Source organism: Dreissena polymorpha, chromosome 15, assembly GCF_020536995.1.
Source record: "Dreissena polymorpha isolate Duluth1 chromosome 15, UMN_Dpol_1.0, whole genome shotgun sequence".
Classification (NCBI taxonomy): Eukaryota; Metazoa; Mollusca; class Bivalvia; order Myida; family Dreissenidae; genus Dreissena; species Dreissena polymorpha.
Genome location: NC_068369.1, coordinates 27,527,991 through 27,552,246, shown reverse-complemented (window position 1 = coordinate 27,552,246; position 24,256 = coordinate 27,527,991). Strand labels below are relative to the sequence as shown.

The window sequence follows — 24,256 nt, the reverse complement described above, 5'->3', positions numbered from 1 at the left end:
TTTTTAATAGCATCATTTCTTAAACTCGTTACATCCTTTATGTATAGTATACATAGGCCTACTAATTGCAGGTACTGACCCTGATCCAGATCGTTATGGAACTGGGTGAACTAAAGAAGAGTCACTCCATTCTTCAAGAGGAATACCAGCATCTCCTAAACGAGAACAGGGCTATGAAGGATACAGTGGAAGCTTCCAAGTTCACGTACAGAAACTTGAACAATTCTACAATGCTTACATGACAGGATTGCAAAGTGTTAATTTGTTCAGATTGATCTTGTCCTTTGTGTGTCTGTTATTGAAACCAATGGGGAAGTTATGTGCTGGTAACATTCTCCTTATGGTTTTGATGAAAATTAAACTAGGATTGACAAATAAAGACTTAGCATTGAGGTTTAAGGTAGCCCCTACCCAGGTCTCAGCCATCATAATCAATGCCATCCCTGTGATTGCAGACAAGCTCAGTGTTTGATATGTTGGCTGCCAAAGGAAGAAATAATTAAAAATCTACCTAAGGCTTTCAAGAGGCATTATAGAAAAACCAGAGTTATCATAGACTGCAGTGAATTATTTATCCAGCGCCCATCCAACCTGAATGCGCGAGCAGAGTCCTGGTCCAACTATAAACATCATAACACTGCTAAGTTTCTAATTGGCATTGCACCGCATGGGAACTGTGACCCTTCTTGTCTCGGGCATGGGGCGGACGTGTGTCGGACAAGCAACTGACTGCGCAATCAGGTTTTTTTTGATAAACTAGAACCAGGAAATTTGGTAATGGCAGACCGAGGATTTCTCATAGCTGAAGAACTTGCAGCTTATAATGCCTCCCTCGCTATTCCACCCTTTGCCAAGGGAAAACAACAGTTCTCCCAGAAGGAAGTTGAGCATGCGCGTCGACTGTCGCAACTGCGCATTCATGTGGAGCGAGCCATAGAGCGTATTTAGCGCTTTCAGATATTGAAAAACGTTATTCCATTAACGATTACACGCCATCTGGATTCGATTTTGACAATATGTTGTGCCATTACCAATGTATTGCCAAAGCTGGTAAAGTAATAAGACACTGTTTGACTTAAAGTGATACATCGAATGTAAAAACATCAAGTGTGTGTGATAATCTTTATTAGGATGGCCATAGTACATAATGTTAATTTGTACTGTGTATGTTCAAATATATTAACATGTGCTTTTGTTCAAATATATTAACATGTGCTTTTGTTCAAATATATTAACATGTGCTTTTGTTCAAATATATAACATGTGCTTTTGTTTAAATATATTAACATGTGCTTTATGTCAAATGAAACGGGCATATAGGATGCAAATTGATTTGTCTTCAGTGTTTTATTTACATAGTATTGCAATAAAGAAAGAAGTATGGATGGAAATGTCATTCTTTTTATTCCATACATCAACAAATAAGATTAACATGAAGTTAAGTTGGTTTTATACACACAAAAATACGTTATTAAAGGAAATACATTCACAAGCCTACATGAAGGCAAAACACACAAATATTCCAACACTTTAGTTCACCTTTATGATTTCTTACACAATATGATACAACCAAGTTATGTTTGTGAGTTGGTGGTTAACACAAATCAATATATTCCAACAAACTGATAAACAATAGTAAAAGATCAACCGGGCATATAGGTATGTGAGCAGTCAATTTTTCCTTGCAGATTAATATATGCAAATGTTAACACTATCGAGCAAACTTCTGCGCAATCACCTCTGGCCAATGTGATTGAGGCAGAATGCTGTGGCACTTGACAAACCAGTTTGTCAACAAACTCTTGATCAAAAAGCACAGTCTGGCAATGGATGCCCTTGATTTGTGTAAACCACAAAGTCACAATACTTCTTATTTGCTACATACAATCTGAAATTGCACTTGACTGTAATATCTGTGATTAGATTTCAGTTTCAGTGTCCCTTTTTTCTAAATAAAATGTAGCGTCAGTGTCAGGAATTTCCTTTACATGAAGGTCTCTGTGCTTGAATGAGCATTTCACACTTCGACAAGACCTTCACTGTGGCATGCGCATGTCCTGACATCGGAGATCCGGAGAAGCAGCGAACAGGGGGAACCTTGGGTCAACTACAAGCCCACACTCCCTTAATTGAAAGTGTTCATGTAAACATTCCATTACCCGTTACTACTCCTCCTTTGCCTTCCCCTCATACCTCAAGCCAAAGGCAACACTCTCAATATGCGACAAATTTGACTGCTCCCGCTTCATCATCTTGTTTATCACGGCAAGAGGCGCAGTCTGCGGTTTGAGCGTCAAAATGTCATGCGCCACTGTGGCCGTCACGCGCCCTTCACGGTGCCGTTTCCACAGCAAACTGTTGTTCTGGGCACGGGTCATGGTCTCCAAGTTTTCGCACTGCTGGGGAGTGGCCAAAAAAGTCTTGAACAAAGGCATCGCAGGTCCATTGCATTTATCCCTCATTGTGGGCTTCTTGGGGAAGCCGCCTGTTCAGATGCTGCAAAAAAATAAGCAAAAATCACATGGATATCGAATGCATTAAATTAAATAAATATAACGCTGACGATCTTTTTACAGCTTCTATGTTGAAAACTAGGAGAAATGACATCATGCTTGAAATGCTCAGGGTTTAATGAAATGTGCAAGTGTCAAAAGAATGAAGTATACATATTTGTCACTGATTATTTGTTGATTGCTCTACAAATGTTGCTTTTGCATAACTGAAGTACATCACTTAAAAAAAAAATGCAGCAAAGATTGATCACATCCAAAAAGAAATTGGGTTTTTATTTTCATGGTAACATTGCAACAAATGATGCAAGATTGATAATTGGGGAGTCTTAAGTTACCCTGTAATTTAATTATGCTCTTCATATCTCAGCATAATATTGCAGAAAACTAGCAATTACACTGCATTGTACTTACGGTGGAAGGTTTTCGTCTTCTGAAGCGCTGTCCTGTATCAGAGTCACCCTTTGTGAGGCACCCCGCACTAGGGCAAATTCTCCGAAGCTCCTGCAGGAATCTTTGCTTCTCCTCTTCATCGAGTTCACACTCCTGATGAGGCCTTGGCTTGTTTACTTTCAGCCTTGCGGATTTGCCATGCTTGGGCTTCGTGAAGTCCATATCCACAATTCGCTTTGGTGTTACCTGAATTTTTTTAAGAAAACATAATTTATCTCACTATAAATTGAATAACTCTAATCTATTTATTGTATAACAGGAATTATTATGCAAAACACATAGAATCTACAATAATTTTATGCAATATTTTCTGAAAAACAAGAGAAAGCAAAGAATTTTTTTTAAGTGTTTTTTGCCACTACAGCAGTGCCGTGGTCAGCTTCACTTTGCAATTTATGTGGAAATGTTCTTAAGGCGACCAAATAAATGTATGGAATATGGATAAATTTGGTTTAGTTTAGGTGAAGTATGATTTTTGAAAAGCAATTATTTCTGGTTTCCTCATTTCGGTTGGTTCGTATTTATTTTTCAAGTGTAGTAATGAAAGTGAAAGAGGAGACGCTCTTAATAAGGGCATGGTATAATACCTTCTTCCTAAATGACCGGTTTCCATGTACAGGCCTCACTGGTCTTGGAATTGCTGTTGACTCTCAGTCTGCCAATAGCTTCAAACTTGAAGAGCAGGGCTGCAATGTGGCTGCAGGCTTCACCCAATCTGAAAAACAAAGTAACTGATAAATGAAGATTTTATGTGTTGTGTTCTGCATACAGCAGGAAATCATCAGTTGACATGCTATAGTTCTAATCTAAATATTAGTCCTCTCCAGTATTGACTTTTACTATAAGTGTCCACGCTCAATGATCATGTAATTGTATAGAAATTAATGGGCATTGAGTAAAACAAATTACTGTTTTCATATTTAAACAATAAGGCTATTACCCAGCTTTGAATGTGCAGTGTGCAGATATCACTCCTCCTTTGACCTTGTCAATACTGACCCAGGGTTCATGGGGCTTATCGTTGGCTCTCCGTGATGGGGCAACCTTAGTTTTCAAAAAGCAGATGGGACTATCCTCGCCAAACAGATAGTACTGCACAAGTCTGAACATGTCCTGATACAAAATAATTGTACCCATCTAGAGACTTCATTGCCTTTATTTTTTCTCGAGTGTACTGCCCCGGTGTGTTGATGAGATAGTGGTAGATATCGCCATATTCCAAGACTGGCCAACTCTTAACGTCCTCAAACACCACCCATTTAACCTGTTCGAATATGGATCTGGTAACGGCTTCCCATTAAATATCAACTTTTCTTCGTATCTTTCTTGCGCTTTTGTGTCTAGCGATTGAAAATACTTCGACCATCGTTCGCTTTCCGTGTTGCTCGCCGCCATTACTGGTTCTTTTGACTACCAGTGCATTGCGCATGCGCGAAAATCGGGAATCAAAACAATAACAATGAACTGGCCTATTGAACAGACTAACTCGAGTCGTAACTGGTGGCCACGTATAATTTTACCGTTGTTATTTTCACTTTTTTCTAATTTAGGTAATTATTTATTTAATTATGCACCTAAACTTTAACACTATTTTCAAAATGTAAAAGAAAACGATATTACTTATCATAAAATAATACTAATACCAATAAGATAAAATCCTACCAAATCTTGTAGGATTTTCTTGTGAGAGCAAGGAACGACAGCTCTGCGTGGATATCAAATCTTGCCTTCTTAACCAACTTCGAGATGATTGCCAATCAAACTTACCGGTAAACACTATTTTTAAAATATAAAAAAATGATACTACTTTTCATAATATAATACATGTACTTAAACAGAAACAAATAAGTCCTACATTATCTTGTAGAATTTTCTTGTGATGGCAGAGTTTGTTTGTATGTGAGAGCATGGAACGACAACTCTTCGTGGAGATTGTTTAGACCGGTGTGTACACAAGGTAATATTTTTGATCGCAGAGTGATAGCTGCATTGCTTGCATCCTTCAATTTAATGAACCAACCCTTTAATATTGTATTGATTTGGTCAAATATTTTGAAATGTTTAAATTTCTCATACATTTCGCGAATCCGATATTTGTAATTCGTTTAAAAAATAGTTAAAACTTAAGTTAATGAGCTGAAACCCTAATGGGCAGTGAAAGTCAGAATTTAACTAATGAGCAAAGAATCTGCCATCAACAGTTTTATGCAAAGAATTTTAATATCACCGACCTGAATTCATTGGAACAATAAAGAATAGCTCAAATCTTATAAAGCCGGTACCGTTAATAAGATAGTCTAGCCCGCGTACCAGGATGTGCAACGGAACAGAATGATGAAGTCAAAAGGAATTCCATATAAAAGTGATCTAAGCACAAGGAAATAAACGTTAATACCAGCTAACTTACACAGTACCTCTTAAATAAAGTTAACTAATCGTTTCATTAAAATTTTCTTTCATTAACTTTTATCTTAGTAAAGATCATCGAAGCCGCAGGCGACACATTTAACGCCAAGTTAACCCTCTTCAATTACCGGTTGATGAAATAGAATTATCATGTTCCGTAAACGTTGCGGGGTTTTAGCTCAACTGCATGAGCACAACGTGCTTATTGTCAGCTATTAATCGGACCTTTTCTTAGATTTGGCATGTATTGAAGTTTGTCATTAAATGCTTTATACATGTATTGATAAATGTGAACGTAAATGTAAAAAGCTCCAGTAAAAACATGAAGAATTAAACTAAAGAAAGGAAAAAGTAATCCTCAACTGGGCTCGAACCACTGACCCCTGGAGTAAAAGTCTATCGCTTAGACCACTCGGCCATCCGTGTTCATACAATGAGATATGTATTTTATACTTTATAGTGCAGTATTTAATAAGATATTTTATTATTAAACATTCATTTAACGTTCAGTAATTCTCCGAGTCGAAAAACAAATGGATAAATGGATGAAAGCGATAAATGACGAATGGATATTAAGATTGAATACATTTGTTTTATTGCAGAACTGGGCAATTGAGTAAATGGATAAATACATAAACGGGCGGACGAAAAACGAGGGTAGAAAAAAATATAACCAGATCAATAAACATAATCCTACACGATATTTTTGGATAAGAAACCAAATGCTTGTGTGTTTGGCCAATTTTTAATCGCAGACGGATTATTGTACACACTTCCGGGTCTTAAAGTGGAAGAGATAATAGAGTGGTTGTCCCTAAATAACATTAAAGGGACCTTTTCACAGATTATTGCATGTATTGAATTGTGTCATTAAATGCTTAAATGTTGATAAACATAAACATTTTAACTAAATAGCTCCAGTAAAATACATGAATAAATTAAAGAAAGAAAAAAGTAAACCACTGACATTTGGAGTAAAAGTCAAACACTTAAACCACTCGGCCATATGTGCTGATACAGTGATGGGTGTATTTTATACAACCTATGAGCAATCCTCGTAATGTAAAAACTATAACGATTAAAACAGAACCATCCAAATATTTCAGTCGTTTTGCGTTTGTAACGCTCTATAATTTCCAGGTTTTTAAATTGTCAACATGTGCATATGATAGAATTTTGTAGAGCATGGTACACGTTCAGTATAATTGTTTCCTCGCAAATATCATAACTACAACGAAAATGTGCAAATCTGAAACTTTGTTTTCAATTTTGTCAATTAACCAAAACGTGAAAAGGTCCCTTTAAAATCTTTGAAAGTTTGTATGTATATTTTTAGCATATTGACTTATTAAACCCACGTATTGGCTGATTATTGATTACGGCTACCCTCAAATTAATGATAAGCTTTACATTCGGATTACCCAGTTAGTTGCAAGACCAATAGCAACTGCGTTTGAAATCACATACTGTATTTCGATTGAAGATGGATGCTAGAAGATTCTTAAAATGTCTTTTCTTAAAGCATACGTTACCACATATACTACTTGGTAATACCCCACGATGGTATCTGCCTTAAACAAAGGTGCCTGATATATTTTCCTATATCAGGTTTGCAGGCGTTTATATCAGTAATGTTTTTGCGGTACGTCGCACTACTCACAACAAGCGACGATGCATTAAGTCATCAGTTTGGTAATTATACCTTTCTTCGAAGAAGAAGGGGTATATTGTTTTGATGGATGTCTGTCGGTAGACCAGTCTGAATGTCGGTAGACCAGTTCGTTTCAAATCGATAACTCGTCAACGAATTGACAAATTGGCTTGATACTTCACATGTGCATTGGCCTTGAAAAGAAGATGACCCATATTGAAATAGAGGTCACTATGTCAACGGTCAATGTCACTATCACACTAAGTGTGAAAATCGTTTCCGCTCAATAACTCTATAACCAATTGATCGATTGGCTTGATACTTCACATGTGCAATGGCCTTGGGCAGTAGATGACCTCTATATAAATTCAGTTACTATGTCCATGGTCAAGGTCACTATCACACTAAGTGTGAAAATCGTTTGCGATCAATAACTCGTCAACCAATAGACCGATTGAATTGGATTGATACTTCACATGTCCATTGGCCTTGGACAGGAGATGACCCCTATTGAAATTGGGGTCACTAGGTCAATATCACACTAAGTGTGAAAATCCTTTCCGATCAATAACTCGTCAACCAATTGACCAATTTGCTTCATACTATACATTTGCATTGGCCTTGTCAAGTAAATGACCCGTTTTGAAATTGGGGTCACAAGGTGAAAGGCCACGGTCACTATCACACTTAGTGTTAAAATGGTTTCCGATCAATAACTCATCAACCAATTAAGCGATTGGTGTGATACTTCACATATGCATTGGCCTTGAACAATAGATGACCCCTATTGAAATGGGGATCACTTGGTCAAAGGTCACTGTTACACATTAAGTGTACAATCGCTTCCGATCAATAACTCATCAATTGATTCACCAATTGGCGTGATTCTTCCCATGTGCATTGGTCTTGGGCAGTAGATTACCATTTTGAAATTGGGGTTACTAGGTTACTAGGTCAAAGGTCAAGGTCACTGTTACACAGTGTGAGTTCGTTCACATCAACTGATTCACCGATTGGCTTGATACTTCCCATGTGCATTTGCCTTGGGTAGTATATGACCCCTATTAAAATTTGGGTCACTAGGTCAAAGGGCAAGGTCACTGTTACACAGAAAGTGTGAAATTGTTTCCGATCAATAACTCTTCAACTGATTCACAGACTGGCTTGATACTTCTCGTGTGCATTGTCCCTGTACAGTAGATGTCCCCTATTGAAATTGGGGTCACTAGTTTAAAGGTCATGGTCGCTGGCCCAAATAGTAGGAAAAGCGTTTCTTATCAATAACTCGTCAACGAATCGACCGATTTGCTTGATACTTCACATGAGCATTGGCTTATTGTAATTGATGTCACTAGTTTAAAGCCCTGTTTGGGGTGGGCATATGTCTCCGACCGCGGAACATTTGTTCTGAATACGATTCAACAAAACGAACAGTATGATAAAAGCCGTGCCGCTTTTTCATTCCTTTAGACAGTAATTCATCGACCACTAAAACTTCAACTGTATTAATTACGTTTACCTTTCCTAAAGCTTGGTGAAACCATATATAGGTTTAGTAGAACATGTACAACGAGAAGCGCAACACGTGTTGTGTTAAGCGACAATGATCACGCTTTATATTGTTTTCACGTGTAGAAATAAACACGTTGCGCATCTGTAATACTAAGCATCAATAGCCTTTGTTGCAATGACATTTGCACCAGATACACGCGATATACGAGTACAATATGTAGAACGAAATCATTACAATGCGTCGCTATATCTTTCATAATCAATAGCGCAGGTATTCACGGAATTCCACCAACAAACCGTATTTAACTGTTTCTGAGCTCGTAGATAATGACAGCCACGTGACCATTAATTTTTTTCCGAAGTGGGTTCATCAACTTACCCAAGCGGCATTTACTGTCGTTTAGCCTTTACACTACATGAAAGAAACAATTGTGATACATCGGCTATCTCCAAGGCATCGGCTATCTCCGGACTCAGATTTAAGCAGTAAATCGTCTGCTGATCCAGAGTGTGAAAGAAGTTGCCATTATAATAACTTCGCATTATGCGAATGGAAATAATGGGCATACCGATAAAAAAAGTATTGTAAATACAGTCAAATTTTGTTATTGTTATATTTACCTTTATTTAGCTTTTTGCCTTTATTTTATTCCATCAATACATAAATGACGCACTATGTTAAACGATGTACACGGCATAAATAGGAATTTTGAAAATTCTAATATTTTTAGTGACATATCACCGATTAAGTATGGTTTAAATGTCCGAACCGCTTGTAGAAGTGTCTCCTGAAGACATAATCAGTCTCATCAAAGAGTCACTTGATTGTCTTCAATAGCATTGTTCTAATATTTATACGATTTAGCTTATTAACAGATAAAATAACAAGCTTAATGTTTTTGTAATACAATCTAAATAATTGAAATTTGACGTTTTTACACCATAAACTGTGAACGTAAACCTTCTGGATATCAATATCATATTTTCATCTTCCAACCGGACTACACTATAAACTCTTTAAACGGACTTTTTACAGTGTACCGGAATCGTCCGGTTTAGAGGGGTTCCACTGTATATAAACTAACATTATGTTATAATAATAATAGATGTATATCTAATACAATAAAATACTACTTTTCTAAATCTAGCTGAATTGCACTCATGCTGGCAGTGGTAACCGCAATCCTATATCGGAAACAAAGGCTGCAATGTGTAGGTCCCTACGCGCAAAGGACAACATACTTAATCATTCTGCCAAATACGTATAGCCCACCATACGGCAACGTTTTTTGGAGACATGATAGTTTAAAACCTTAACCTATACATACACGTTAATTCATGTACACATTTAAACGTGCCATGTGTTTTACTTTAAAACAATAGCATACGTGTAACCCAGCCAGAAAATCCCCGACCCGATCGAACCCGGGACCTCTCTATAAAAGCTAGTTGATACAGCAAGGCAGTATAAGTTCTCCGTATACCGAACCCTGCTACACACATACCCTCAAATTGAGAAATCCTTCCATGGATTTCCCCATGCCACGACATCCGAGGGACGTCTGACACACATGGTGGGTTTTTTACATTTGGCGCCAATGTAATCGAGACAGTAAAATGCCCCACAATAATGGGTATTGAACCCGGGACCCACCGGTTCCAAATGAGACAGGCACTCTACCGCATCGCTATAAAAGCTAGCTAATATAGCAAGGCCGTATAAGTTCTCCTTATACCGAACCCTGAGACATACGCACTTAATGTAACGATTCTATGCATATAAAGGTAAATACATTTCTTGTATAAGTGCAATAAGTTCACGTCGGATTACTTGTTACGAGTTATTGCGCGACGGAAGTGATTGAAAGCTTAATGAACCCATTGCATACTATTTGTAACGTGATTGCAGTCAAACAAAAGGTGACTTTCGTTAATCAATAGGTTATACTACATGCCTTTAAATTTTAAACAGGAGTTCTACTTTACAATAATGCCATATTGTCGATTTCATTTGGAACCCGTTCACATACGTGATCAATATAACGCACAGTGCATACAGATCGAACGTCGCGAAACACTTAAGATTTATCACAAAAGGTATATCCTTATTTAGCACTACTAAGATTAACTAAATAATGCACACGTCGGCAGTAATCTAATCTACCGGTATGACATAATGGCCCGACATATTTGTATTTGATAAATAAATAATGTGCGTGTTTAACGTGCGACCATGGATCGGGATCGGAAATTAACTTTGTATGTTTGTATGCCTGTATGGTGATTAAGAAAGTTGTGATCAAGAGCAGATTTTCTACCTTGACGTTACTTTCCTTAATAATGCAAGTTGTTGATCCGCTTTCTTGATTGTATTTTAATAATTATCTGGATGTTAAACATCACTTAGATAAATGTGTACTAAATTACGGAAAATATGTGATTGCAAAGATCATTATATACTGTATGGTTATCATTTTCGGAATAACGAGCCTGTTCAGATAGGTAACTGAACGTGTGTGTGTGTGTGTGTTTCTGTGTGAAAAGAACGTTGAAACACGACGTTAAGGTGTCTGAAACATTGGAATTTAAATAGGACGAGTAAGATCATTTGTCACCTATAATACATTTGATATCTTTGAAAATCATGTCTTTATAAGATAGCTTATTGTTTGCACACATACTTATGTCATATTTTTGTGAAATTTCTTATCTCATCCAGTGTTTGAAAAGCAATGAAATCATAATATATGTACTAGTAGTACATGAACCATTCGTATTTCCTTGTTTGAGATCAATCACAGCATTCGCATTTGGGGGGATGAAACAATTTAATAAGACAATATGCTTCTATCGTTTCTGAAAATTTATCATTTGTTGCTGAGAAAATATGCAATTGTTATTACAGGGGTAAATTCACGTATCATACCAATAGGGTAAATTGACCATGAACACACTCAAATGTTCACAAGTATTAACAGTTGTCGGCGTTAATCACTGATATTACTTACTTAGCGAATGAACAAAGGTAAAAATAAATAATCAGCTCGTGTTAAAATAAACGTAGATATGGCGCAAACATTTCACCAGATTAGAACTTGTGTTTGGTTGAACCGGCTCTTTAAACATTTTTAACAAATTAAAACGCTGCATGTTCGATGCACTGACCTTGATAAGCAAACCGAATATTTATGGATATATACTCAGCTACTTTTCTTATTGTTTTGAATTTTATTCGTTATGTTCTCAAAACTGGGAGAACGATGTCATAATTAGTAGGTAATTTTTGCATTTCCGGTTTAAGCTGTTCGTGTGCAAATTTATAACAATTTGAATTGTGTCATATTTATTTAAAACATGTGCTCTCGTAAAAAAAATCTTTGATGTTAGTATGTATCTCCCAGAGCGTGTATAAGGTTTCGCAATAAAAATGTTTCAAAGTTTTCTCTATGATTATACCGGGTGATCTATTTGATGCCCTCAATGAACACAGTTCTAATCAAATTTGGCCTAGGTTTTGTCAAATAAACATTTTGACAAATTGTTTTCAAGATTGAGTCATACATGTGGCTTCTGTAGTGGTAACCATTTTCTAAAGATTTGACCTGGTAACATAGTCGTTGTGGCTGCTATAGTGATTCCACATGTTAAATAAGATAAGATTAAGTCCTCACATGTCAAAGCTTTAAACTTGACCTACATATTGTCAAGATAAACCTTCTGACGACAATGTTTCATCAATATTTGGTACCAAAAATGTCCTTTAGAGTCATTACAACGTTTTCTAAGATTTGACCTGGTGACCTATTTTTCAGGCCCAACTATACCCGATTCGAACTAGGATATTTTTTTTTAATCCACTCGAATTTCCAGTCGAGAGGATTGTAGTAAAATAGTATTTCCTAAGCCAATTATTGAAGAAATCGATGCCAGACTGCAGGTAGCGCCAAGGCGTCTATCATTCAGATATCTGAAAAACTTCGTGTTCTTTGTGACTTTTGAATTCAATGGCAAGTCTAAATACAGCGATGATAACACGTCTGGAATATATTTGTCAATCAAAATTGACTATAACTTATTGACTAGAATTTCACTTTGATAAATATGTTTTTAATTTGGTTCGGTTTTGCCGTGATGCATTCAATTTTTCACGTTATCCAGTGGCCAATTAGAAAAGTCGTTTGGCGTAGTATTATGGAATCGGCAACAATTGTTCTTATTTACTGTTATAATAACGAGATTTCCTGTGGATATAAAAACACTACTTTAATATATGGTAAATGTTTATGGTAAATTACATCCTGTTTTAATAGATAAGCCCTGTTCAGAGTTATTGAATACACGGGTCCTATTTGTATTAAGACCTGAGATACAAATTACATCGGACAATATGACGTTTTGTGCTAACGTGACACTTATTGATTACAATTGTTTAATGTTTACACTGAGTAGAATGCCTTTATAATGATTATTTAATTGTATCAGTAGTCTTGTTTAAATTACCGTTCTTTTCTGGGAGGCTGGCTTCGATTGAATTACTGTATGTAACCCACTCAATTGATAAATGCCAACGACCATTGATTTTAAAGCCATTAAAGATCGTATTATTGACATGGAAGTTGAGATTAATAGTGCAGTAAATGGGTAAGTTACACATACAGACAGTACCCAATATAATTCGCTTGCAAATTACTGATAAACCAATTATACTGAAGTCATATCACTTTTCATGCAATCGATTCAGTTTACTTGTCATAGTTGTTAACATATTATGCATGCTATACATTACGGTATATTTCTTCAAAATTATAGTGTTTTATTATTTTTAAAGTTTCTTGCCAATAACAACGTTGTTCGTGCTGCATTAGATTCGAGAAGTCGGTAAACGCCGATCAATCAACTAAAAGCCAGTGTAAATAAAATATCCCGCACTTCAACGAACATTCGGAGTTAGTTACTTGAACGTTTCCATTTTGCGCAAAACTTGGAAAGTGGTATCACTATGATGAGAATTTAGGTTTTTTCTCTTGCATTTTATTGAACAATACTCAAATTAATGTTGCAATTTCCTGTAAAATGGAATGCGGGAGTTATGAGTTTCATAACCATATTAAACATTACACTTTAATGCAGGGTTTCGAATTTTAGCAGCTAACAAGTTAACAAGTTAATACTGATTAAATGAAATGGCAAATTCATAAAAAAAATTACACGTCGGCGATTGCTTTCTAACTGCCTTTTAAGCAACTGGTGTTTTGAAACCCTTAGGTCATTTCTGTTCTGAGAGTATAAGATTTACTTTGATTCCCATGTAGATTTTTGTGTCTTAAATGGATAGTAATTAAATGCTTTATGCAATTGAAATAAATCCGTTTTGTGATACGTACATGTAAATTACCAATGTCGGGCGAACCTCTTTACTTGTGAACGTGTAACTGTGTTTACCTGTATGTGTTTGCACCTTTGCATTAGGAACTTAATGCGCACTGACAGCCAGTTTAGTTAACGATTACTTATAAATATAATGTTATATGTCGGATTCGTGTGAGTAAAAGCACACAACTATATTATGGAACCATCCATCGTTTCGATATGACATGGTGTTGGAAACGGCTGTGAAAAAATAGTGATTTTCAAAGAGGAAAATGTGGTTATAAAAGTAAGGCATATCTCGGCGAACCATACACAACATACAAGCTGTAAAGCTATCAACCCAAGATTGTGAAAAAAGTGATAGACAATTCATAAAATTAACATTGTGGACTTAGAATCGCGCATTTGCAAGATTATACGGAAAATGGATGTAAAATGCCGTTGTCACGTCAACGTAACTATTCCATTCCCCACGGTGACAATAGCGACACTTTCAACTACGTCGATGAATGTAAGTATCAATTAGTTCTTATATTTACATTATACATATGAATATATCGTTCATTTTTCGTAGTACAGGTGCCATACTGGATTCATCGTGGACGTCTTAAGGTTCATCTCTCCGTCTGTCAGTAAAAACAAACTTTTCCGACCAAGTATTCCTTCACTTTCTTTTCGTAAAACAATCGTGCATGCTTTGGTTCTTGTGATAAAAAGTGGTGAATGCATATAGATTTGTATTGCTTGCATCCGATCTCGACAACAGTTTATATCTGACTACAAGATTGCGTTTGATATCGAACAAAATCGGACCATGCAATCTCATACACTCGATAAGCTTAAACAGTGGAAGCATGTAATATTTCCGACTGCAGTGGGGCTTTGCGTATATAAGGGTTTTGGCGTTACTTTTAGAATTGCAAAGGCATTCGATACAGGCAATCATGGAATCTTACTAGCGAAAGCGAAAGCCATATAACTCCAAATGTTATATTGTTTCAATATTATCAGATCGCCGTCAGGTCGTTGACGTATCTGGCATATTATCATATGATGTATCTGTTACATCTGATGTACCAAAGGGTTTTATCATTTGCCCCCTTTTATTTTTAATTCATTCGCATTGCTGTCGGGGATGATAATAACAAATTGCTTTATGCTGACGATACTGGCTTTTTGGTTTGTGGTAAACGTATATAATAAATGAAAATAATAATTATATACAGTTGTATATGGACAACCCAACGTTTGGGGTATGCGCAAGCCAGTATTCCAGCTCAAATATTATTAACTGTCTTTGAACGTGATAACATATACTATCGCAGTCAGCCTTTATAGATATATTCCATGAGAGCCAGAGAAGGCTATCTACATTTGCCCATTTGTTATTAATTAAACAGTCTGACTTCAATTTTCAAACACAATGTATCGTAGTTATTTACGCAGTAAAAGAGATATAAATGCGTGATTTGAATACGTCTTAATGAACAACTCACATACCATACATTTCACTCTAAAATTTTATGCGAAGACAAGTTTGTATGTAAGTATGTAATGCGGTAACATTCATATCTGCCTGCAACACTGTGAGGTTTCAATAAACATTATTTATAAATGTGAATTTTAAATCTTTATTTTTTAATCAGTATGAACGCAGAAAATCATTTTTAAGGTATTCAAATTCTTCGGCTTACATAATATACAGTTTGTGTTTATTTTACAGCTATCACCTATTTGTTTTAATGTGCCATGTCTTAATAATTCACACAGAATGTGTTCTCATATCACTGTAATCAATATATGATCTTATTGTTGTTCAAACATAGTATGTTTTGCTAAATTATCTTTAAAATGCTGTATTAAATATTATACCAATTTTCCTCTGTGTCATAAGTTTTTGAAACTTTGTTCAATTGTATTATCCATTTAATAGGATGCCAAACCGCAATATCATGTAATGTCTACTTCCTTTAATGTCAAGGGCCACGATGGAAGTAAAGGACGAGCGATTATATATGTTTTGTATATTTTTGTATTTTCTTTGGTATTGCAATTGCATTTCATAGACAACGTTTGGTTTGCGTATTTGGATTGATTCCATCATCTGCGTTATCAGCCTGTCTGCCTGCCTGCCTGCAGACGTCCGTCCGTCCGCCCGTCCGTCCGTCGGTCGGTCGGTCGGTCGTTCGGTCGGTCGGTCGGACGGTCGGTCGGTCGGTCCGTCGTACGGTCGGTCTAAAGCATTATCGAAATGTGTACGTTTCCTCGACGATTACTAATGGTCAAATCGGCACATCAAGACAAATGTTTACGCAAACAACATAGCATTCTGGGCCCGGTTGCTCAAAGCATCGTTAAGATAACATTACCGTTAAGCTTTACCTCTGTTAAGTACCCTAACGCAGCGTAATTTAATCAGCCGTTAACTTCATGTTGCTCAACAAGTTTTAACGCTAGCGTTAATTAACGCAGCGTTAAGACTTTAACATCCATGTTAAATCCCACAATCCATTCCAAATTTCCACTTCCTGTTCCTGTTATCCAATTCCAAAATGGCATCCCAAGCAGACGCATCTTCAGTGACTTCACCTGAAATTAAAAGAAAGAAAAGGAGCATTAACTTTAGCAATACAGAAATATTGAAATTTGAAGAGCTGGTTAAAGATGAGAAAACATTTTCAATATTAACTAATAAATTTTCAAACACTGTAAATAATAAAATGAAAAAAGATATGTGGACGAAAATTGCTGAAGTAATTTCTGCACAAGGAATTGCAGTTAGAACTGCGGATGAATGTAGTAATAAATGGCAGAACTTGAAAAGAGAGAGCAAGGCAGCAGTTACCAGTGAAAAGTTAGAACGGCGTAAAACGGGTAGAGGGACACTGACAGCTGTCGCCGATGAACAAAAAGTTCGGATCGCCGAAATGTATAAAGATTCGGCATCCTTCAATGGGATTATTGGAGGATTGGACAGCGATGAAGCTGGTTTGTTCTAACAATCTTTTTTTTTTAATATTTCATTTAAAAACTAACAATTGAAACAATTAATAAAAAGTAAATAATGAAATGTCAACGGCCGTCTGCTTTAATATATGCTATTTATAGTAACAGGGTTTTTCCCATGTTCAACACTGTTTAAACCAACAATTAAGTCAAGTTTTATTGATGTGATATTTCAAACTGCATACAAACATTCACAAATCATAATGCAACAATAATACTCACCATTTCATGTGAAAGTATGTCCAATAAGTATCCAATTTCTCACAATGACACTCGCTTAGACACCTGGCATTGCGCCATTTGCGGGTTACAGTATGAGTTTTATTTTCACCGTCGTGAGCTGCAAAGGTTACACACAATTCTGATGGTGTTGTGTTTATTTTTACAGATGGTCGTCACTTTCTGTCCAACACCACAGTTGCGCCCGCTGTGGGAACAGTTGGACAAACGGAGCAGTCAAGGTATATAAAATAATGTTTCTAAAATAATAATAACACAAATACAACTATATATGGAGCAGTAAAGGTAAGAATAAAGTATTGATAAAATAACACAAATACTAATAAAGTTACTGCTAATTTTAGTATTTACTTATACTAATAAAATTTACCACTTCTAGTAGTTTTGACTTAAACTAATTGTAGTTAATGCTACTAAAAGTAGTTACTAATATAATGGCTAGTTACTTAAGTAGTAGTTGCTGCCTCTCCAACCACACTTCTTCTACTATCAGTATTTACTTTTATTATTTGTGATAATTATATTACGTACTATTTAATGATCAAATGCTGTTAAGAATGCTGTATTTAAAATATTTGTAAACTCCATGTACTTCATCATACAATTTGCAATTTCTTTCCTTAAGTTTTAATCGGTGAGAAAGTATATATATATATAGTAATAACTACAATATTAAAATAACAAATTCAATGATAGTCAAATTTTATTAGCCTTGTAACACAGCAAAATTAATTCAAATAATTCAAATAATATCATAATTGAATTACTAAATCGTACACGAAGTAATGTAAATCAAAAATATAAATTGATCATACATGCAATTTCATTTATGACAATTATAAGTCACGTGTAATAATTCGTAGAATATTCATGCAAACGCATTCAAAGCATAATACAAGCATTCCTTGCATTAAACATTATACAATATGTTAATAACAATTCAAGCTGAAAACAAATATTAAATATGTAAATAAACAGACAATGTCATAAATGCAAAGCACTTTACAAACAAAGATACAAAGCAAATTAGTAAGCAATAACAAATGATCAATTCTCTTATCACAATGACCTATTCTATAAAATGATTTACGCAAAACTACTTTTATTTGGAAGGGTGGAACTGGAAAATTCAAATTTTTGAACACTGGGTGTTCAACGCTTACAAAAAAAAAGTATAAACAATCTTAAAAAACCCGTGCGGTCGAGTTTACAAATCAACCAATCATAAAAAAGGTTAACTTCACTCAGAAATCTATTTTAAGAAAGGTAAAGTAACAACTTTGAACCAGAGTATAATTGTGTTATACATTAAACATTTTAATTCAAGATTAAAATTAGCCTAGTGTCTATTGCATATGTAATTTTTTTAACTTCAGTGATAGTTGTAATAAAGGTCCAGCAAAGAAGCAAAAGAAGTTTGCAACTAAGTCTGAAGAACTGCAGTAATGGCAGGTACAATACTTCAAAGGGGAGGTGGAAAAGCAGGAATGGGAGGTAAGAATGTGATAACATTGTGGCGTTATTTATTCCATATTATTATTCAAATATCATACTTTCAAATAAATGATAATTAGTGTATGTGAATACCCTGTTACATACTACCTCTGTTGAGAAAATGGCTCCTGACATGTTTTAAATATTTTTTATCAATAAACACACAAATTTAAATAAAGTAAGTTATTCTTAGAAATGTACACCTTTGCCTTTACTAGCAAATTGAAATTAATGCAGTAAATTCTCCACTAGAGTAGACAGTGTTTACAAAGTGCGTGGGAATATTCCTGACCTATATTTAAATACATCTGTTCAATCAGCTGATGGCTGACCTAGTTCTCAGCAAAATGTGAACAGAATGGAACTCTATAATTATGCACAGGGAAAATATGCAAAATTATTTAACTTAGAATGTTGAATCTAAGTACATACAATAATTGCAATAACAAATCATAGATTTAAATAAAACATTTGCTAAAACAGTCTTTATTTACTGATAAAGGTATTGATCAATAATTATACTGCTATTGATTCAGTGACAACTGTTAACAGAATTTTCTGTATGAAACAGTATTACTGTAATACACTAGTGATTAACAGTATAAGAAAATATACACAATATGAAAATTCAAGCAATAACATTCACCAGGTCTACAAAAGAACTAATGTTAAATTGTTCAGACTGACTACTTATCTTACTGTACTGTTAATGCATAAAAAATCAAAATAATCTATGTTTGTATAAAGTTTCAGTTTTAATTACTTGTTAAGAACCAGTCTTTAAGAATGCAATATTATGTTTCAGAAACAACTACTTGATATAAGGATTCGAATGCTGCTGAAAGAGGAAATGAGACGTGACCAGAACGTTGTAGATGAGATCATCAATGGAAAATTTTTCGAGGACTAAATATAATGGTTATATTGACTTAGTTGCCTCAGTGCTTTATTGAATACAAAATGATTAACATTGATTATTTAAAATGAATATAATAAAAGTGTTTTTTAGCAATAATTGTGTTATATTATACCCTATATATTTAATGTCCTTACATAAATTTGAGAAACAATTTTTTTCCATTATGTGAAATATCTATTCACAATGTATTCACGTATGTGTGTCCCGCTTCCATTCCCGTTCATCGCAAGATTGAATACTGCATCATTATTGTCTTGATTTTCATCAGAATCCCCAATGTCAGGCTCATTGAGTTTGATGCAAATATTGTGCAGTATCACACATGCTGTTGTTATCTTGCAAATCTTTGCAGGCTTCAATCTAACCTGCAAATATTGAAATTATATAACAGGTATGGGCATATAAAATATAGAAACATTTAATGATTTCTAGGTTAAATTATGTAATGAACATTTACTAATTGTTATGCCCCCTTTAAAAAAAGGGGTATATTGTTTTTGGCCTGTCTGTCTGTCTGTCTGTCTGTCATTCTGTCTGTCTGTCAAAAACTTTAAGAAATCTAAAGTTTTGTCATAACTTTTGCAATATTGAAGATAGCAACTTGATATTTGGCATGCAAGTGTATCTCATGGAGCTGCACATTTTGAATGGTGAAAGGTCAAGGTCATCCTTCAAGGTCAAAGGTCAAATATATTTTGTATTATTTTTAAAAGGTCAACTGTTAAAAAAAATTAGAAATCAAAGTAATTTAAATGCAATAAAAAAGGAAATATACAAATGCATAGTATTATTGTTAGATGGCAAATGTACATATTCACTGTATGTTAATTTGGTTGAAAAGTGTATGTCCTACCCACTTTGCTTCATTAAAAAAAACCTCAGAGTGTAGAACAGCAAATCTACGCTTAAGTCTCCCAAAGCTTCTTTCAATGACTGCACGTATCCGGGTTTGGGCCTGCTGATACCTTTCCTTTGCCAACGAATCCGTCGCCAGAAAAGGAGTCATCATATACACTTTGCATTGGTAACTGAAAGTGGTGAAAGTTTATATTTGTTCAGTGCTTTTGAACAGACACCATAACTATTTGCATATGTCCATTTCATTAAAATAAGATTTAATATGGGAATGTTACATTTGAATTGTATGAAAACCATATTAGTATTGTTTAAAACTATTGTGAGGTATTTTGAAAGAATCAGCCGTGCGGTAAGCCAAATTGCTATGATTTTGTTGTGTCTGTCAGGGATTCGAGATCCGCAGCGGGCGCAATTTTCCTTTGGGGTGACTTATATGAGGCCAGATGTTATAGGTAGGAATATCAGGAAGTCTGCGTCAAAGTTACATTGCAGGAGGCGTTAATTGTGCGTGAGTCAGAAAGATCAGCTCAGTTGGTAAAGCCAGTTGCAAACTCGAGCCCCGCACTAGATGAAATTTTATTTCTGTGATAACTTAAAACTATTCTATCCTAGTTTCCATTGAATATACACCAATAAGTTTTATTTAGCTTAAACAAGTTTAACATACCCACTATCTCCTAACAGCACACCATCTGCAAAGTTTGTATGCTCCCGCTCCAGCTTTGCACAGAGACCCGACGTCCTGAAGATGTGGCTGTCATGGCATGACCCTGGCCAACTGGCATTGACACTTGTAAATTTCCCTGTATCACACACAAACTATAAATGAACACGAAGGCTTTGTATTTGAGTGTGACACCTTAAAGTTATTTAAGATGAGGCATAATTTATCCCTTTCGAAACCCGTTTTAACTAACGACCGTTTTGACTCTTAAAATGCTGCAATAAATTATCTCCCATGTTTTTAATATTACCATTAAAACCTTGCACCAAAAAATAAACGTTCAAACATTTGATAAAGAAAAATAATAACAGGTAAGTTGTACATGTAAAACTTATTTTACATATTAAATAATCAGATACAAATTTATAATATCCTTAGTATTTTACTTGATTAATTTAGATATCTCACTGCTAACAATGCTTACAAAACATTTCATATGAACGCTGATTTTGCAAATAAAAATCCACAAGTACAAACAAATAAGCACATGATCTAAATGCATTTATTTATTCATTTCAGATGATATATATATATATATATATATGTGCAATGGAAAGAATAAAACAGCATTAAGTTTACCTTGATGATCACAGACAGCTTGGACATTTATGCTGTGAAAGCCTTTCCGATTGACATATGAAGCTTCATCATCATGAGGTGCCTGAATGCGGATGTGTGTTCCATCTATGCAGCCAATTACATTCGGGAATCCAGCAACTGCATAAAAGCCTTGTTTAACTCTTTCCTTCTCCACTGGTGATGGCCACACAACGAACTCGTGCAAGTGCTTGATGATGGCATCCGTTACATTTTCAACAACTCTAGATACCGTACATTTGTGGAATCCTAGAGTGTCTCCAATGACTGAATAAAATGCTCCAGTACCAAAAAATCTCAATGTTATGAGGATTTGTTTGAATGATGTCAGCGCATGGTTTCTGTTTGTTTGCCGTTGCAAATCGTCCTTAAGAAGATTTTCCAAGAAAGAGACTCCATTCTTAGAAAAACGATAACGTGCAATAAACTCTTCACTAGTTAATTCATCAAGATGATGTGACAGTCGAAATTCCTTTGGTTTCCTAAATGGCAGAACAGCTATAGCAGCCATTTTGAAACCTAGCGTTAACTGTTTAATTGTGCTTTAAACCTCAATTAAAGTTAACGGCAGAAACTGGCGTTAAACTGGCCGTTAAAAGCCAGCGTTATTTTGAGCAACCCAATGTTAACGCTAACGCTGATTTTAACAGGCCCGTTATCATTTAACGGTCCGTAAAGACTTAACGATGCTTTGAGCAACCGGGCCCAGAACTCGCCGCAACACCGTAATCTCCCAATAAATAATAAATGTTGCTTCTCCGGTGGATAATAAGATATTGTGAAATATTGGCAGTATGAAGACGTACTGCTGCGGCAAAGAAGAAAGACGAAATAGAAGGGACTCGACCAATATATTCTAAAACAAGTTAACAAGTTTCAGTATCATAGATTTGCGCCTTAAAGTGTCGTCCCAGATTTCCCTGTGCTATCCGCACACTGGGCACAGGCTATTCAGGGACGATACTTTCCGCTTTTATGATATTTTCTGTTTAAAGAAAGTCTCTTCATAGCAAAAATCCAGTTTAAGCGGAAAGTGTCATCCCTGATCAGTCTGAGCGGACTGCACAAGGTAATCTAGGACGACACTTTAAGGCGCAATTCTATGATACCGTGGCATAAGGACCCAAATTACTGAAGTATTACATGTATGCCGACATTTCATTCGCAGACGGGTTTATAGTAAAGAATACATAACCGGGTCTCTGCATGGTACATATTAATATACATAGATTAAACCCAGATAACATTAAACTCCTTATCTTTGAAAGTCTGTTTGTACATTCTTAAAATATGCAGTTGTTTTATGCAGATTTTAGCTATTTATTGATAAATGGTACCGTAAACGTGCTGATGCGCTTCATATTCTGATAAACCAGTAGGGTAAAGGCCAATAACAGCCTCATTTAAAATCCCATATTATGCTTGAAGAACAATTCGGATATATTATCATACAATAATATTTTTATTTTAGTGTAGACGTTACAACATATTGTACGTGATCAAAGCTGCACACGTTACCACATATATAACTTTTACCATACCAGATACGCTGATATCTAAATGATACAGAGGTTCTTGATATGTGTTTATCATACCAGCAGGTTTTTATCTCAGTCAATGAGGAAAGTTGTATAACTCGTGAGTAAGTATTAAGACATCGTGTTCTGTTATAGAGAATCAAATTTAAAAAAACAATATGACACCCGTTTTATTACACAACGATAGGGAACTATCAATATAATATTTCCCGTCTAATCCGTAACGGCGTCCCACCCTCTAACAGAGACTTTTTACAGAGTACCTGATGCGTCCGGTTTATAGGGGTTTCACTGTATGTGAACTCGTTTTATGCAGTTATAATAACAATATATTTATATTAAAAAAATGATTTTGGTTCTGAATATGGCTGGGTTTCACTTATGCTGGCAGTGGTTACCGCAATACATATTTCGAAAGTTACGACTGCAATTTATATGTCCTTCAGCGCAAAAGACACAATTATGGTACTCAAGTAGTCCACGGCTTCTGTCAATCGGAAAGGAGAGTTAGGAACCTTAACTTATACACTTTAATACCTTTGCACATTTAAACAATCTCTATGTTTTAAACAAATAAAAAATACGAAGAAACAAAATCACACAAATAAAAAATACGTAGAAAACAACACACGTCATTTGCCGACTCTATGCAAATAAAGGTAGATAAATTATTTGTTTAAATGCAATAAGCTAACATCAGTTTCATACGATTAATTGTTACTTGTTATTATCACAACCCGAATCCAGTGATTGAAAAGCTTAACCCATTAACTACTTTTTGTAACGTTTTTGCAGTAAAACAATAGACGACAACCGTTAAACAGTGGGTAATAGTACATGCCTTTTAACATGTGTTCTACATTACAATAATGCAATATTGCCGAATTCATTTTGTACTCTTTCAAATATACGAGTAACTAAACAGGCAATGCACTATTAGCGAAGGTCGCGAAACACTAAATATTTTTCTCCAACGGT

General features: G+C 35.3%; 2 protein-coding genes and 1 long non-coding RNA gene across 4 annotated transcripts; 2 read left to right on the top strand and 1 right to left on the bottom strand.

Annotated features, from left to right (window-relative positions):
* The first annotated feature begins 16,235 nt into the window (after positions 1 to 16,235).
* Positions 16,236 to 19,657, top strand: LOC127860306 (uncharacterized). 2 transcript variants are annotated; one of them, XM_052398313.1, is made up of 3 exons: positions 16,236 to 16,890; positions 17,297 to 17,369; positions 19,448 to 19,657. In XM_052398313.1, the coding sequence occupies exons 1-3, from the start codon at positions 16,455 to 16,457 to the stop codon at positions 19,464 to 19,466; spliced, it is 528 nt and encodes a 175-aa protein (XP_052254273.1). In that variant the 5' UTR covers positions 16,236 to 16,454; the 3' UTR covers positions 19,467 to 19,657. The 2 variants fall into 2 exon arrangements, with proteins under 2 accessions (XP_052254273.1, XP_052254272.1); XM_052398312.1 differs by lacking the exon at positions 19,448 to 19,657 and adding an exon at positions 18,525 to 18,642.
* Positions 19,658 to 19,721: 64 nt separating this feature from the next.
* On the bottom strand, positions 19,722 to 22,444 carry LOC127860304 (putative nuclease HARBI1). The gene is made up of 4 exons (XM_052398310.1): positions 21,723 to 22,444; positions 21,087 to 21,222; positions 20,439 to 20,589; positions 19,722 to 19,926 (listed from the first exon to the last, which is right to left on the bottom strand). Exons 1-4 carry the CDS (start codon positions 22,249 to 22,251, stop codon positions 19,723 to 19,725), a joined length of 1,020 nt encoding a protein of 339 aa, XP_052254270.1. The 5' UTR covers positions 22,252 to 22,444; the 3' UTR covers position 19,722.
* Positions 21,047 to 23,087, top strand: LOC127860308 (uncharacterized). Its single transcript, XR_008039688.1, has 2 exons — positions 21,047 to 21,454; positions 21,663 to 23,087. It is a non-coding gene; the product is annotated as an uncharacterized LOC127860308 (long non-coding RNA).
* Positions 23,088 to 24,256: the final 1,169 nt, after the last annotated feature.